This window comes from Pipistrellus hanaki, assembly GCF_964339955.1.
Source record: "Pipistrellus hanaki genome assembly, chromosome: 18".
Classification (NCBI taxonomy): Eukaryota; Metazoa; Chordata; class Mammalia; order Chiroptera; family Vespertilionidae; genus Pipistrellus; species Pipistrellus hanaki.
Genome location: NC_140520.1, coordinates 13,709,907 through 13,726,131, shown reverse-complemented (window position 1 = coordinate 13,726,131; position 16,225 = coordinate 13,709,907). Strand labels below are relative to the sequence as shown.

General features: G+C 41.9%; 1 protein-coding gene across 3 annotated transcripts; it reads left to right on the top strand.

Moving 5' to 3' along the window:
• The first annotated feature begins 101 nt into the window (after positions 1–101).
• RIT1 (Ras like without CAAX 1) lies at positions 102–14,758 on the top strand. 3 transcript variants are annotated; one of them, XR_014793416.1, is made up of 7 exons: positions 102–239; positions 931–1,052; positions 1,206–1,262; positions 4,393–4,466; positions 4,690–4,881; positions 6,837–12,953; positions 13,011–14,758. XR_014793416.1 is itself a non-coding variant. In XM_084866920.1 (6 exons), exons 2-6 carry the CDS (start codon positions 959–961, stop codon positions 7,065–7,067), a joined length of 648 nt encoding a protein of 215 aa, XP_084723046.1. In that variant the 5' UTR covers positions 102–239; positions 931–958; the 3' UTR covers positions 7,068–14,758. The 3 variants fall into 3 exon arrangements, 1 of the variants encoding a protein (XP_084723046.1); XR_014793417.1 differs by having other exon boundaries at positions 6,837–13,731; positions 13,782–14,758; XM_084866920.1 differs by having other exon boundaries at positions 6,837–14,758.
• Positions 14,759–16,225: the final 1,467 nt, after the last annotated feature.

The following is a 16,225-nucleotide window of genomic DNA, read 5'->3' as shown; positions in this document are numbered from 1 at the left end:
TTTTGATTTGTGTGAACAGTTAACACATCTGTGTGTGCCCCTCCTGGGCCGGGCCTGGCGGCCGCGGCAGGAACTGGGTGAGCGGACCGGCGCGGGGGCGGGCCCGGCGACGTCAGCGCCGCCCTCCGCGGTGGCGCCATCTTCCCGGCCGCGGGAGGGGTCACGGTCAGTGCCGGGCGCCGCGGCGAGTGCAGGACGGAGGCTGAGCTCCGGCGGCCCGCGGTCCTCGCCCACGGAAGGTACGAGCGGCCGGGTTCCGGGGGGACCTGCCGGCGGCGGGTGCCCCCGGGGGAGGGACGGGGAGGCGGCGGCGCGGACCCCGGTGGCCTGGGCGGCTCTGAGCCTCTGGTCCCCGAACCTCGACGTTAGCGCTCCCCTCCCTCCGTGCGGTCTCCGGCTGAAGAAGTGGTTCCTTTGTGTCTTGCCTTTGGGGGGAGCCTGCTGTGTCCTGGGGCTGCCTGTCCCCCGGGAACGTGAGGGGCGTCCTAGGCCCCGGAGCCCCCGGCAGGCAGGGCGCGGCGAGAGGGCGGCCCGGGCGGTGGGAGCCGGGCACTCCCGGGAGCTGCCGCCCCGAGGTCACCATCGGGGTCTCCTGAGGTCACCGTCCGGGGTCTCCTGAGGTCACCATCGGGGTCTCCTGAGGTCGCCATCCGGGTCTCCCGAGGCCGCCATCCGGGGTCTCCCGAGGCCGCCATCCGGGGTCTCCCGAGGCCGCCATCGGGGTGAAGCGTCTTCCTCTTCAGCCCCGCGCTTGGCTCGGTGTCAGCGGCCCCGAGGACGGAGGGTCCCGGTTCGATTCCCGCCCAGGGCTCCGGTGGCCGTGTCTCTCACACGGAAGTTTCCGTGCCTCCCCTCGCTTCCACTCCCCAACATCACTGGGGAGAATCCCGGGCGAGGACACACGGACATCCCCGCCTCCTCTGTCCGTAGGTGCCTTTCCCGGGGCGGCGGGGGGACCATGGAGCCCGGAGCGCGCCCCGCGGGCAGCCCCGCCGCGCTCTCCCGCGAGTACAAGCTGGTGATGCTGGGCGCAGGCGGCGTGGGCAAGAGCGGTAGGTGACCTCCCTTCCGTCTTAGGCGCACTGAGGGTGGGCATTTCCGAAAGCAAATGGCGGGAGACCGGCTGTCATGCAGGGGACACTTGGAGTTCTCTCTGTGGGCCCGTCACCTGGGTGTGAGCTTAACTTTCGTTTCTTGTTTTGAAGCCATGACCATGCAGTTCATCAGCCACCGCTTCCCAGAAGATCACGACCCCACCATCGGTAAGTCAGATGGTCACGTGGGGATCTAAATAACCCGTAAGAAGGTCTTGGTGTCATTTTTAAAATATATATATATTTTGCCGAAACCGGTTTGGCTCAGCGATAGAACGTCGGTCTGCGGACTGAAAGGTCCCAGCTTCGATTCCGGTCAGGGGCATGTACGTTGGTTGTTGGTTGCGGGCACATCCCCGGTAGGGGGTGTGCAAGAGGCAGCTGGTCGATGTTTCTCTCTCATCGACGTTTCTAGCTCTCTATCTCTCTCCCTTCCTCTGTAAAAAATCAATAAAATATATATTTTTAAAATATATATATATATATTTAAAAATATATATATATATATATTTTTTTTTATTGATTTTTTACAGGGAGGAAGGGAGAGGGATAGAGACTTAGAAACATTGATCAGCTGCCTCCTTCAAACCCTCTGCTGGGGATGTGCCCGCAACCCAGGTACATTCCCTTGACCAGAACCCAACCTGGGGTCCTTGGGATCCTTCAGCCTGCAGGCCGAAGCTCTATCCATTGAGCCAAACCAGTTAGGTCATTGGTGTCAGTTTTTAAAACAGTTTTTAACTACATTTTAAGCCTCTTTTGGTGTCTAATTCAGATTTATTTAATAGGAGTATCAGAGCAGTGGGTAAGCAAATGAATTTTCCTTTTCCTCACTTTACTCTGTTTGGATATAAGCCATGGTTTTATTGGACATGAATGGGACACTTTCTTTGTCCCATTTTTATGGTTGTACTGTATTGCTAGGTTCAAGGAAAAGTTTAAAGGCCACTTAACAGAAACCTTTTGCTGTCGGTTCTCTAAGGGTCTGACTTGAGACTGGCTCTCTAGCTATGAGTCAGCTGGTTTGAACTTCCACAAAAGGAAGCAGAAAAACAAGTGGAGCCAGCCTGCTGAACTCTTACAGCCCAGCTCTCCGGAGCCTGGACGTCCACTCACAAGCTCGTCATTTACTTCCTTGTAGCTCAAGTTCACTACACAGTAAGGTCTGCCTTCATGTCTTTTGTAATCCTTAATGCTCTTTTGTTGGCAAAATGCTATTAGAATAAAAAGTAACTTTATTTTACCTTTTAAAAAAATTGCCTTTCTCTACAAAGACTAGGAATATTACTGTTATTCATGAGCCATAAGGAAACAGATTTGAACTAAGGGTTGTGTCTCAGGATAAAAGGGGTAAGGGCAGGGGAGAGCACAGATCTCAGGATGTGACACTTAGTCATGGACCTGTGACTCTAGGAAGGATTTCGATTGAGTCAGGCCTCTGCTGCTCTGTTTTCCACAAAGTCTGTGCTCACCCAGCTCTGGATGTGGTCATTTCATAGAGAGAGAACTGTTGTGGATGAGGGAGATGGAAACAGTGCTTGCTTTTTTCATGTACTGTATTAGAGTTAGAACATTGTTCAGAGATTCAAACTCGGGGGGAAATTCTAGGAATAAAACCGAGTTAGGGTTTAGGATAATTAGAATTAAAAAAAAAATCCCCCGCCATTGATTGTTCTTTTTTTCAATAGGAAACTTTCTTGACAATATTAACTGATTCACCAGTACATACCATGTCACTTGAGTTCCTGTCATGTCCCAGCAGTGTGGTAGGCCGTGGGAGTAGAGAGGTGTCTGTTCCCAGTGAGTTTATAATGTAGTACATTTTGTTTTCAACTGTGGCTGCTAGTAACGAGTACACATATTAAATATGTGTGTGTACCCATATGCACCTGTAATTAAAATTCACGAAACTGTATTTACCTCACTATATGTGGTACAGTCTGGTATTTTCTCTTTTATTTAAGGTTTTTGCTTGTTTATTTTAATGCTATTTTAATGAATTTAATGTCCCAACTCATTAAATTCATTCACAATTCACTAATCCTAATGGATTGTGTCCTGTAGTTTGAGAAACATTGATTTAGTTGGCTCTTCACTTTTGAGGAAGAATCAGAAGCAGGGGTTCAAGAAAAAAATTTTGATAAGAAAATACATCAGGCCGAAACCAATGGATATAGAGCATCGGCCTGCAGACTGAAAGGTCCCAGGTTCGATTCTGGTCAAGGGCATGTACCGTGGTTGCGGGCACATCCCCAGTAGGGGGTTTGCAAGAGGCAGCTGATCGATGTTGCTCTCTCATCGATGTTTCTAACTCTCTATCCCTCTCCCTTCCTCTCTGTAAAAAATCAATAAAACATATTAAAAAAAAGAAAATACATCAGGATGTAAGCAGCAGTTGTTTGAATGGTGAACATATTAAATATTTTTTTCTCTTTTTAAAAATTTCTTGTATTTTCCAAGGTTACTGCAATAATATGCATAAAGAAATTTACTTCGCTCTAGCAGGTTTGACTGAGTGGGTAGAGCGGACGGAAGAGTCCCAGGTTTGATTCCGTTCAGGGGCATGCACCTTGGTTGTGGGCACATCCCCAGTAGGGGGTGTGCAGGAGGCAGCTGATCAATGTTGCTCTCTCATCGATGTTTCTAACTCTCTATTCCTCTCCCTTCCTCTCTGTAAAAAAATCAATAAAATATATTTTAAAAAATTATTTAAAAAAAGAAATTTGCTTCCATAAAGGAGAAATTAATGACACTGGATTATTTAGACTTTTTTCTCTTTTTTATAGTATTAAAATGAGGAGGAACTATAGTATATAGCTTTTGAATCAAGACATCCCTGGGTTTTAATTCTGGCTATGTCATTAATTAATGTATAATGTAGGGAGATTTAATTTTTAGAGTTTAACTTTTTAAATCTGTAAAATGGAGATAATAATACCTCATTGAATTATTATAGAATGAGTTAATGTATATAAATTACTTAATGTAATGCCTGCAAGTTACTTTTTTGGCCTAATATTTTTAAAAAAAATGATCTCAGAATCCTTTTTAACTTAGAATTATAGGTGAGATCTTGTAAATCTAAGCTATGAATAAACTTACATCACTGCATAAGTGAAAAAAATATATTTAATTGAAGACCCACTTTACGAATCTCAATAGATTTAGCATACTGCCAGAGAAAATGTGGACACTTAAAGAACTTACGTAATCTGCTTTTCCATAAGATGAATTTTAAAGTAGGGTTGCATATTCCTATGTCTATGGGGTCACAGTACACCTTTCTTCCTTTCTATAGAAGATGCTTATAAAATCCGGATCCGGATTGATGATGAGCCTGCCAATCTGGATATTTTGGATACGGCTGGACAGGTATCTAATCCCAGAATGCTCTGAGTAAGACATTTTCACTCTAGAAAGGAGGGGGGAAGGCTTACGCAGAGAATATCACCAGTTCATGTCTTTTAATTTTTCATGCACTCTGACTCAGGATAGCAGGTAATTGATATATCTCTTCCTTAATCTGAAATAAATAGATAATATATACGTAGTTCTAGGTTGCATCACTACATTACTGACCCTTGTTTCCCTCTAGGCAGAGTTTACAGCCATGCGAGATCAGTACATGAGGGCAGGAGAAGGGTTTATCATCTGTTACTCAATCACGGATCGTCGAAGTTTTCATGAAGTGCGGGAATTTAAACAGCTTATTTATCGAGTTCGACGTACTGATGACACACCTGTGGTTCTTGTAGGAAACAAGTCTGATCTAAAGCAGCTAAGACAGGTGAGGATGGAGTTGAAAATGCTACCTGTAACCTAATGGGATTAATCGTTTCTGTTTATAGATTCCTCTGCCTGAAAGTAAAAATTAAAAATTAGCTTCTGCCTAACCTTGAAAATTTCCTGGTATATATTAATTTTCTATCATTTGGGATCAAAATCTGGATTTCAGGAATTAGTTTATAGGACAAAATCCACAGGACAGTAATCAGATGGCATAGAATAGGTAGTAAATGAAGGATCGTGGAACGTTCAATTCTTAAAAACTTCAGAAATGTTGCAACTGGAGAAACTGAAATTAGACTTGAAGATATACTTCCTGATGATGAGGATGATGAGCCCTGGAAGAAGAGAATAAGAGAAACTGTAGGGGATTTTAGAATAAGCCATACATTTCACGTTAGCAATGATGTTTGCCATGTTGCTGTACCGTGTAGAGTTTCTGAAGGTGTAGTGAAATGGGCACATTCGTGGCTACTACTGGAAACCATGAATGATACAAATTGTTGGCAGTAGTTTGACTTTTTTTTTTTTTTTTTTTTTTTTAATATATTTTATTGATTTTTTTTTTGCCCCCCACCCTCCCTCCCACACATCCCCTCCCTCCCCAGAGTTTTGTGTCCATTGGTTATACTTATATGCATGTATAAAAGTCCTTCGGTTGATCTATCTCCGAACCTATCTCCCCCAGATCTTCCTCCCCTCCCCAGCAGTAGTTTGACTTTGAAAAATTTATTTAGAGATTTATATGTAAAATGTTTATTGCCAGGCTCTTTATGGTAACAAAAAATTAGAAAAAGCCTAAATACCCAAAAGTAGGAGAAATTGTGGTATATCCATAATTGAATAATCAATTTTGGGTTCTTTACAGTTTTCAGTATTGTAGTTTAAATACGCATCTGTTTGCCTCGTGTTTTACTTTTTAAAAAAAATATATATTTTGCCGAAACCGGTTTGGCTCAGTGGATAGAGCGTCGGCCTGCGGACTGAAGGGTCCCGGGTTCGATTCCAGTCAAGGGCATGTACCTTGGTTGCGGGCACGTCCCCAGTAAGGGGTGTGCAAGAGGCGGCTGATCGATGATTCTCTCTCATTGATGTTTCTAACTCTCTATCCCTCTCTCTTCCTCTCTCTAAAAAATCAATTCCAGTCAAGGGCATGTACCTTGGTTGCGGGCACGTCCCCAGTAAGGGGTGTGCAAGAGGCGGCTGATCGATGATTCTCTCTCATTGATGTTTCTAACTCTCTATCCCTCTCTCTTCCTCTCTCTAAAAAATCAATAAAATATATGTATAATATATATATATATTATACATATATTTTATTGATATATATTTTTAATTGATTTTTTAGAGAGAGGAAGGGAGATAGTTAGAAACATCAATGAGAGAGAAACATCGATCAGCCACCTCCTACATACCTCCTAATGGGGACGTGCCCGCAACCAAGGTACATGCCCTTGACTGGAATCGAACTCGGGACCCTTCAGTCCGCAGGCCGATGCTCTATCCACTGAGCCAAACCGGTTAGGGGGTGTTTTACTTTTTTTAAATGAGAAGTATGAAGAAAATGCAGTTTGCACTTTTGATATCTATAACTGTTCCCTATTACAAAGAGTTATCTTTAAAATAGAGTAGACGGCCGAAACCGGTTGTGGACACATCCCCAGTGGGGTGTGCAGGAGGCAGTGATCGATGTTTCTCTCATCCATGTTTCTAACTCTCTATCCTCCCTTTCTCTCTGTAAAAAATCAATAAAATATATTTAAAAATAAATAAATAAAATAGAGTAGTCATAAATTCACCTAACTTGAAGGCAGAAGGAATCAGAACACATGTAATTTAGCCTCCCAACATTACAAAAATCACTGTACTCTGCTTGAATACCTCCAGAGTTGAGGAGTAGTTGTCATTGTTTCCCACTTGTATCACTACAAATTTTCTCTGTTTACATTTTTAAAGGTCACTAAAGAAGAAGGATCGGCTTTGGCCCGAGAATTCAGCTGTCCCTTCTTTGAGACATCTGCTGCATACCGATACTACATTGACGATGTATTCCACGCCCTTGTCCGGGAGATACGTAGGAAAGAAAAGGAGGCCGTACTGGCCATGGAGAAAAAATCTAAACCCAAAAACAGTGTATGGAAGAGGCTAAAATCACCATTCCGGAAGAAGAAGGATTCAGTAACTTGAAGTTGCAAAGTGTTTACGTGTGAACTGCAGTGCTTAATCAAAGCAGTCCAGTAACCGGCATTAGTGAGCATGGTGCTTGCTCTCTCTCCTGTTATGACCGTTATTTTTAAAGTAACTGATGAAGGGGACATGCCTACTAGGAGTTTTCAATGATGTGGTATTTAATATATTGTCTCTTAGCTAATTCTGATTTATTAACCCAGTGGAGCACTTTCTGCTTTTAAATTGTCACATTAGAATTTGATCTACCATAGTTTTGGGTTCTATTGCTGATTAATTAATTAATGTAAATTGTTTATATCCAGGGGAATATATATATACCAAGTGTATTTGACTAAGCTCATAAGAGGAATTTTTTGCCATGCACTATTCCACATTATCTTCTCAGTTTCCTGGGACTGTCCCAGAGAAGGACCTCTGTCTTTTCTGTTCACACTGTGCTTCCTGGAAACAACAAAAACCAGATGGGGAAACCAGTGCTGAAGAGACAGGTGCTGAAGTTCAGCAAGTAGCTGGAGAACTGACTCCTGTTACAGTTTGGAGTGATGAGATTTGGGGAAGTAGGCCATGCATTTACAGGAACTTGGCTAGAAAAACAGTCAGGTCAGTCAGTGTTCCTAGTACGCACCTGGCTTTTCTAAGAAATGAACTAGGATGGTTGAGAACAAACAAGCATATAAAATACAATGAAGGGTTCTCTTATGAGGTTATTTTACTCTTTCTTTCAGGGTTTTCTTTACCTTCAAAGGTAAACACTTAGGGAACCATTACTGGATTCCACACTCATTTAATTTAAAGCCTTAGTTAGGATAGCCATTGCCTTGTAGGGGTTTCTTTTCCCCCCAGAAATGCACTTACCAATACATTTACAGTAATTGTTCCCTAGTGCTTCCCCTTAGCATCCCTGTGCGCTCACGCGCTCGCGCTCTCTCTCTCTCTCTCTCTCACTCTCTCTCTTTTTTTTTTCTTGTGGCACGTTTATTTATCTTAAAAGCTGTATTTTGTGTTACTGTTTTCCTGAAACACACAGTGTGATAGACGTGGCTACATACAGTGTCTTTAGAAATAAAAGGATAGCATAGGAAAAATGGGTTACTCGGTTCTCATTTGTTAGCATTTGGTGAACATCTAGGGCCTAGAGAGCAATGACCAAGGGCATTTTATTTAGAATGTCAGCCTTGTTTTATGTGTGAAATGGTAGTATTCCTGAGTACCCGGACCAGATTGTAAGTGCACCGAGGAGATCTGTGGTCAAGATCAACGGTTTTCAAACTTTGTTGTTTTGTTACTTAGATTCCACATATGAGTGCGATCGTGTGATACGTGTCTTTCACTGACTGACTTATTTCACTTAGCATGATACTCTCCAAGTCCCTCCATGCTATCTCAAAGGATAAGAGATTTTTTTCATTGCTGCATGGTATTCCATGGTATAAATATACCACAGCTTTTTTATCCACTCATCTACTGATGGGCACTTAGGCTGTTTCCAGATCTTAGCTATTGTAAATTGAACATAGGGGTGCATACATTCTTTCTGATTGGTGCTTTGGGTTTCTTAGGATATATTCCTAGAAGTGTGATCACTATGTTAAATGGCAGTTCCATATTTAATTTTTTTAAAATATATTTTATTGATATTTTACAGAGAGGAAGGGAAAGAGATAGAGAGCTAGAAACGTCGACGAGAGAGAAACATCAACCAGCTGCCTCCCGCACACCCCCCACCGGGGATGTGCCTGCAACCAATGCACATGCCCTTGACCGGAATCAAACCCGGGACCCCTCAGTCCGCAGACCGACGCTCTACCACTGAGCCAAACCGGTTTCGGCCATATTTAATTTTTTGAGGAATGGTTATACCCGTCTGCATTCCCACCAGCAGTGAATGAGGGTTCCCTTTTCTCTACATCCTCACCAGCACTTGTCATTTGTTGATTTGATGATAGCCATTCTGACAGGCGTAAAATGGTACCTCATTGTCATTTTGATTTGCATCTTTCAGATGATAGTGACTTTGACATTTTTTCATATGTCTCTTGGCCACCTGTATGTCCTCTTTGGAGAAGTGTCTATTTAGATTCTTTGCCCATTTTTTAATTGGATTGCTTGTCTTCCTTTGCTAAGTTGTATGAGTTACTTTTATATTTTGGATATTAACCCTTTATCAGACATATCATTGCCAAATATGTTCTCCCATACTGTGGCTCTCTTTTCATTTTGTTGATGGTTTCTCTTGCTGTGCAGAAGCTTTTTATTTGTATGTAGTCCCATTTGTTTATTTTTTCCTTAGTTTCCTTTGCCTTAGGAGATGTATCTATAAACCTATTGCCACGAGAGACGTCTGAAAATTTGTTGCCTGTGGTTTCTTCTAGGATGTTTATGGTTTCATGACTTACATTTAAGTCCTTTACCCATTTTGAGCTTATTGTGTATGGTGTAAGTTGGTGGTCTAGTTTCATTTTTTTGCATGTATCTGTCCAATTTTCCCAACACCATTTATTGAAGAGACTGTCTTGACTCTACTGTATGCTCTTGCCTCTTTTGTCAAATATTAATTGAATATACTGGCTTGGGTGGATTTCTGGGGTCTCTGTTCTGTTCCATTGATCTATATGCCTGTTCTTGTGCCATTACCAAGCTGTTTTGATTACAGTTGCTTTGTAGTATAGCTTGAAATCTGCTATTGTGATTCCTCCAACTTTATTCTTCTTTCTCAAAATTGCTGCAGCTATTTGGGGTCTTTTTTTTATTGTTTAAAGTATTTTGGGGTCTTTTTTTATTCCATATAAATTTTTGGAGTATTTGTTCTAGCTCTGTGAAATATGCCGTTGTTTTTTTTTTTCTTCAAATATATTGTACATTTTATTGATTTTTCACAGAGAGGAAGAGAGGGATAGAGAGTTAGAAACATCGATGAAAACCATCGATCAGCTGCCTCTTGTACACCCCTTACTGGAGATGTGCCCGCAACCAAGGTACATGCCCTTGACCGGAATCGAACCCGGGACCTTTCAGTCCGCAGACTGATGCTCTACCACTGAGCCAAACCAGTTTCGGCTTCCGTTGGTATTTTAATAAGGGTTGCATTGAATCTGTACATTACTTTGGGTATTTCCTGTGCTCTTTAGAAGAGCTAGGCCTGGCAAAATATTGTTAGGCCCTTTGTCAGACTGACTGCATTTTCCATACAGAGAAGAGACCTCAGTCAGGAGTTTGAATAAAATTATGTATGTGCCTCCTTGACACTGACAATCACTAGACTTGGTGCTCTGAGAAAGCCTGTGGTATTGATGTTTAACGAGCCAGTCTTGAAGCTTTAAAATTTCCATACGTTGAGTTTCTTATTGAAGATTTCTTTACAAGGACTTCGCAGAATTCACCTCACAGTTTCTGAGCCTTGACAAAGCTTAGCTTAAGAGAATACCACTTTGATAATTTCTTGTCCTGGGAAGAAACAGCTTTAAATATTGGTGGCATTCTCTCTTAGAATCAGGATTGTTTTGATATCTGAACTGGTTATGTGTGAAGATTAAGTGCATAAATGCTAAGAGTAATGTGGCATATGTTGAACATTACACATCACTGAAGCAGTGTTCTTGTCCATTTCAAACTCTAAGAACAGGACTCTGTGTAGTGCCTCTTAAAAAGCACATAGCTCAACTTACTGTGTCCTTATTTACAGGCAGAAGGACAGGGTTGTATTTTTCCTTATAATCAATGCTGTATGTTCCAAGTTTAAAGAAAAATAATAGTTGTAAATTTTCTAGCTGAGTAATGGTTCTTTTTTAAACTTGGAAATGTTTTTGCTACCAAATAAGTTATGTCTTATGGTACTCAAGCCATTCAAAAGTAAAAGACCCAGAATTCAAATTACGCAAGACAATCTTATAGGAACCATTGACTGGTTCATGGAGAGGCATGAAGGTAGAAAATAAACGTAGTACCATTCTATTTTAACAGTATTTCACCATATTTAAACTAGCCTAGAGCCTTTTAAGTTTAATGCCTTAGCTCTCATTACTAATGATTAGGGCAATGTTATGAGCATTAACCAAGAAGTTGACAGCTAGCTATATAATTATTTGGGATAGACAAGGTAGCAGAGAATATTGCCAGAAAGAAAAATATGTAATACACGAGGGAATTTGAGTTGTGTATAAGAGAAATAACAAATCAGTGTTTTTAAGACTATCACTGCCAGGGCTTTCCCCTGCAGGAGCACGCCCACGCCTTTCTCCCCTCGCAGGTGTGCGTCTTGTAAACTCTAACGGTCCCCAGGAGGCTTGCAACCAGGGGAGCAATGGGCAGCGGCAGCTCATCCCGGGCTAACCCCCAAACCTGTCTCCGAGGCCCCCTTTTCTCTGACTTTTCAGTAAGTCAACAGCAGCTCCTTTTTGGCTCGCTTCAGCCTTCGGTCACTGTGACTTTTACTTTCCAGCGAGCAAACAGCAGCTGGCCTAGGCTTCTACCCTACACCCTTCCTTGTTTCACTGTCCCCAGCTTTAACAAATGTCCTCTTAAAATAAAAATCAAAAAAGACGATCACTGTTATATATTTGATTGTTGGATTAATTAGCCCATCAATTAGTATTGAGAATTCTCTTCATGGTGCTAGTTTGAGGGATATATATATAGTGCATGTAATTTATAAGCTCTAAGTAGTCAGCTTTATCCAATTTCAGGGCATTAAAATCAATTACTGCCTGGAACTTCGAAGAGAGAAAAATTCAGGGACAAGTTGAAAAGCACTGGAACTATTCGTGCCCTACTAGATTGGTAAGTTACAAAATTTAGAAGCTCGTGTCTAGAATTAACTGTATACTTCAGAAAGGGAAACATGTTTTAACTTCATGATATAATAGCAAGAATTGGTCTGTGATGTTTGGGGAGGCGAAGGGAGAGATATTTTTCACTTACGCTCTTGTATATGGAGATTGACACAATGCAAAACTTGTAAACAACTTGCTGGGCTTTTACTTACCCATGTATGGGTAGAAATGTTTGGAATCATTGCAATGCGTCCTTTTAAGAAAAGTTTAATGCCATGAGATTTTACATTCTGGAAAGCATTGATTACAATCCATTTTAGTGCTCACCATGCACAGAACACCCTGACTAAGTGCTAGGGAGCATGCCAGGGAGTGCTCCTTCAGTCACATTACCTCTTGAGTGGGGAGAAAGGAAACACATAGGAAATGATAGCTCCTTTCCCACCTGATCAAGGGTAAAGTTGTTTCAAGTGTGTGTACTAAATACGAGAAAACAAGGAATAAATTTTTATTTGAAGTTCATGCTTTTATCTTCTTCTCTAATTGGGCATCATTGATGGTAGAGAGAACTTAGTTTGGACTAAAGGGATGCACTGAGATGGGTAATGAGGACAGGGCAATGAGGTCTGCTGGGGAAGGCAATGGGATGAAAATCAGCGTGTGTGTGTGTGTGTGTGTGTGAACTCCTCTGTGCACACTAAGCACTGTTTTAAGAGCGGTGAGGCTTCTCCCGCCACCGGCTCCATACAGTGCTTCGTGGCAGCAACCCTAACTACCCACCAGCACCCCCAGCCAGGAACTTGGCCACCATGGAGATCACCATGAGCAGGAATCAGCTGGATGACTGTAAAATGTGTATTGGACACTTGAGCTGGGATACAAGCAGGAAGGGTCTGACTGAACATTTGTCTCGATGTGGGGAAGTTGGAGACGGCACAATTAAAACAGGTCCAGTCACCGGGAGGTGAAGGGCATTTGGATTTGTGCTTTTCAAAGATGCTGCTAATGTGGATGAGGTTTTGGGACGGAAAGAACACAAACTGGATGGCAAATTGAAAGCTCCCAAAGGGCCAAAGCTTTAAAAGGGAAGCAGCTCCCAAAAAGGTTTTGTGGGGTAGATTGAGCCCAGATACTTCTGAAGAACAAAGAATATTTTGGAGCCTTTGGAAAGGTTGAAAATACTGAACTTCTCCATGAATACAAAAACAAATGAAAGAAGCGGTTTTTGTCTTATCACATATTGAGATGAGAACCAGTGAAGAAATTATTAGAAAGCAGCTATTATCAATTTGGTTCTGGGAAGTATGAAATCAATATATGCCCCAAAACATACATAGGCAGCAATAATAACAAAAAGGAGGAAGAGATGCTGCAGCTGGTGGACCAGGTGGTACGAGGGGTCTTGGCTGAGACCAATAGAGCCCTTCGGCAAGGCCCCAGGAAGGGGTGGCGATCACCACAGCGTTTACCAGCCATACTAGAGGAGGACAGTGGAGAAAAGTGAAGGAGATTGCTAAAGTAACCCATCTTGCAAGACAGCATTAAAGATTGGTCTTCTGTTGCTCTAAGATGATTATTTTGTAAAAGACTTGCTAGTGTACAAGACACAACTGTGTCCAACTGTATATAGCCACCAATTCGTCTTCTTTGTTTTTATTTTGTCTTTTGTTCTCTGTTGTTTGGTTCAATATGGATTTGTGTTTATACAAGTTTTATTTGTAGATTTCATGTTAAACCTCAAATAAATGCTTCCCTATGTGATTGTTTTTCTCTGTCAGGTACTAAAAAACAAAAAGGAGCTTGAGGGATTCAAAGGATTCAGTGTCCTTGCTTTTGAGCTTTGATAAAATTTGCATGTACAAAACAACTAGAGATCAGTCTTAAAGTAGTATGTTATGTGCTCCAAACTGGGAATATTATAGGAATTCAGAGGATTTAGTAGATTATGTGCTTCAAAGTGAGAATGTTATAGGAATTCAGACAAGGAATTAGTATAGGGAGGGCAGATCTGAGTAGCTGACTCTTGAAGAGGCAAATTGAGAAGAGACTGACTTTAACTGGAATGCAATAATAAAGATAAGATTTTTAAAAAGCTGTAACTTCTGAAGTTTCCCCTCGTTCCTAGGCTTTTTTTTTTTTTTTTTTAGTTTTTGTTTTTGTTTTGTTTTTTTTGGTTTGTCTTTTTAATCCTCACCTGAGGATATTTTTCTATTGACTTTTAGGGAGAGTGGGAGAGGAAAAGACAGAAATATTGTTTGGCTGCCTCCTGCACGAGTCCTGGCCAGGGCCCAGGCCAAGGAGGAGACTGCAAAGAGGTATGTCCCCTTGATCAGAATTGAACCCAGGACCCTCCAGGCCACAGGCCAGTGGTCTATCCACTGAGCCAACTGCCCTGGGTGCCCTCATTTCTAGTTTAAAATTTTTTTAAATGTCCTTTTAAAAATATTTTTTATTGATTTCAGAGAAGAAGGGAGAGAGATAGAAACATCAGTGACGAGAGAGAATCATTGATTGGCTGCCTCCTGCACGCCACCTACGAGGGGGGATCGAGCCCGCCACCCAAGCATGTGCCTGTGAGTAGAATCGAACCTGGGACCCTTTAGTTCACAGGCCAACGCTCTATCCACTGAGCCAAATTGGCAAGGGCAAATTCTTTTTTAATTCATTGAATTTTTAATTTATTTTAATTTATTTTTTAAATGTGTTTTGCTCTGACCAGTTTGGCTCAGTGGATAGAGCGTCAGCCAGTGGACTCAAGTGTCCCAGGTTTGATTCCAGTCAAGGGCATGTACCTTGGTTGTGGACACATCCCCAGTAGGGGGTGTGCAAGATGCAGTTGATCAATGTTTCTCATTGATGTTTCTAACTCTATCCCTCTCCCTTCCTCTCTGTAAAAAATCAATAAAATATATTTTAAAAGATTTTTTTTATTGAGTTTTAGAGAGATAGGAAGGGTAAGGGATAGAGCAAGAGAAAAACATCCATTGGCCAAAACCAGTTTGGCTCAGTGGATAGAGCGTCGGTCTGCGGACTGAAAGGCCCCAGGTTCGATTCCGGTCAAGGGCATGTGCACTGGCTGCGGGCACATCCTCGGTAGGGGGTGTGCAGGCGGCAGCTGGTTGATGTTTCTCTCTCATCGACGTTTCTGGCTCTCTATCCCTCTCCCTTCCTCTCTGTGAAAAATCAATAATATATATATATTTTTTTATTTTATTTTTTTTAAAGAAAAACATCCATTGGCTGCCTCCTGCATGGTTCCCACTGGGGATTGAGCCCACAACCCAGGCATGTGCCCTGACTGAGAATCAAACTCTACCTCTTGGCATGTTCAACCTCTAAGCCACACTGGATGGGCTTTTCTTTTTTTTTTTTTTAGAAAAAGGGAGAGAAATGTCTATTTTGTTGTTCCATTTATTCATGCAGTCATTGATTTCTTGTATGTGTCCTGACCAGATATTGAACCACCAATTGAACTACCTGGCCAGGGCCTCATTCCTAATCTTTATTGCTTATTTTCTCAAAAGAATTTTTTCTTATATAAGTTTAATAAGTTCCTGACAAATGGTAGTGTTGCATCTTTTCCAAACTCAATCTTGAGAAGGATTAGACAGAGTCTGTAAGTTTGATAAGCACTTGGCTGCAAAGTGCTTTATAGTCCAATACTGAAAATGGATTTGCATAGTCCTGGATTTGCTCAGCTTCAAATTAAAATTTACTTTCAAATTGTCTCACATTTTATCAGCACAGCTGGAACTGAAACATTTCCATACAGGAAACTAGTTCTCTGACTAAAGAAATTATTCAGCCCTAGCTGAAATGGCTCAGTGGATAGAGGGTTGGCCTGCAGACTGAAGGGTTCTGGTTTCGATTCTGGTCAAGGGCACATGCTCAGGTTGCAGGCTCGATACCCAATAGGAGACATGCAGGAGGCAGCTGATCGATGATTCTCATCATTGATGTTTCTATCTCTTCCTCTCCCTTCCTCTCTGAAATCAATAAAAATATATTGAAAAGAAAAGTAACCTCATACCTTGTGATGAAGGAAACTACTGGATCGAACAAAGGACTGATAGATCTTCATGTTTGGGGTGTTCTGAAATTTCCAATCAACTTTTAAATATGGGTTGGCCTTGACACAAAATTACTGAAAATTATTAGCCTTGTCTAATAGTCCTTGCTTAAAACAAAACCCCCAGAATCATTATTGAGCAGCTTTTGGTTCAGTGAGTGTCCATTTCCAGTATGCATGATCACATCAAGTCACCTAGTTTTTTTTAACAAAAGCTGCTGGGGTGGGGACATGTGTCATTTCCTGCCCTTCCCAGAGCTGTTATGGATAGTTTATTACAGTTTTCTCTGAACCAGGAGAAAGTCTTTATTTTTTTT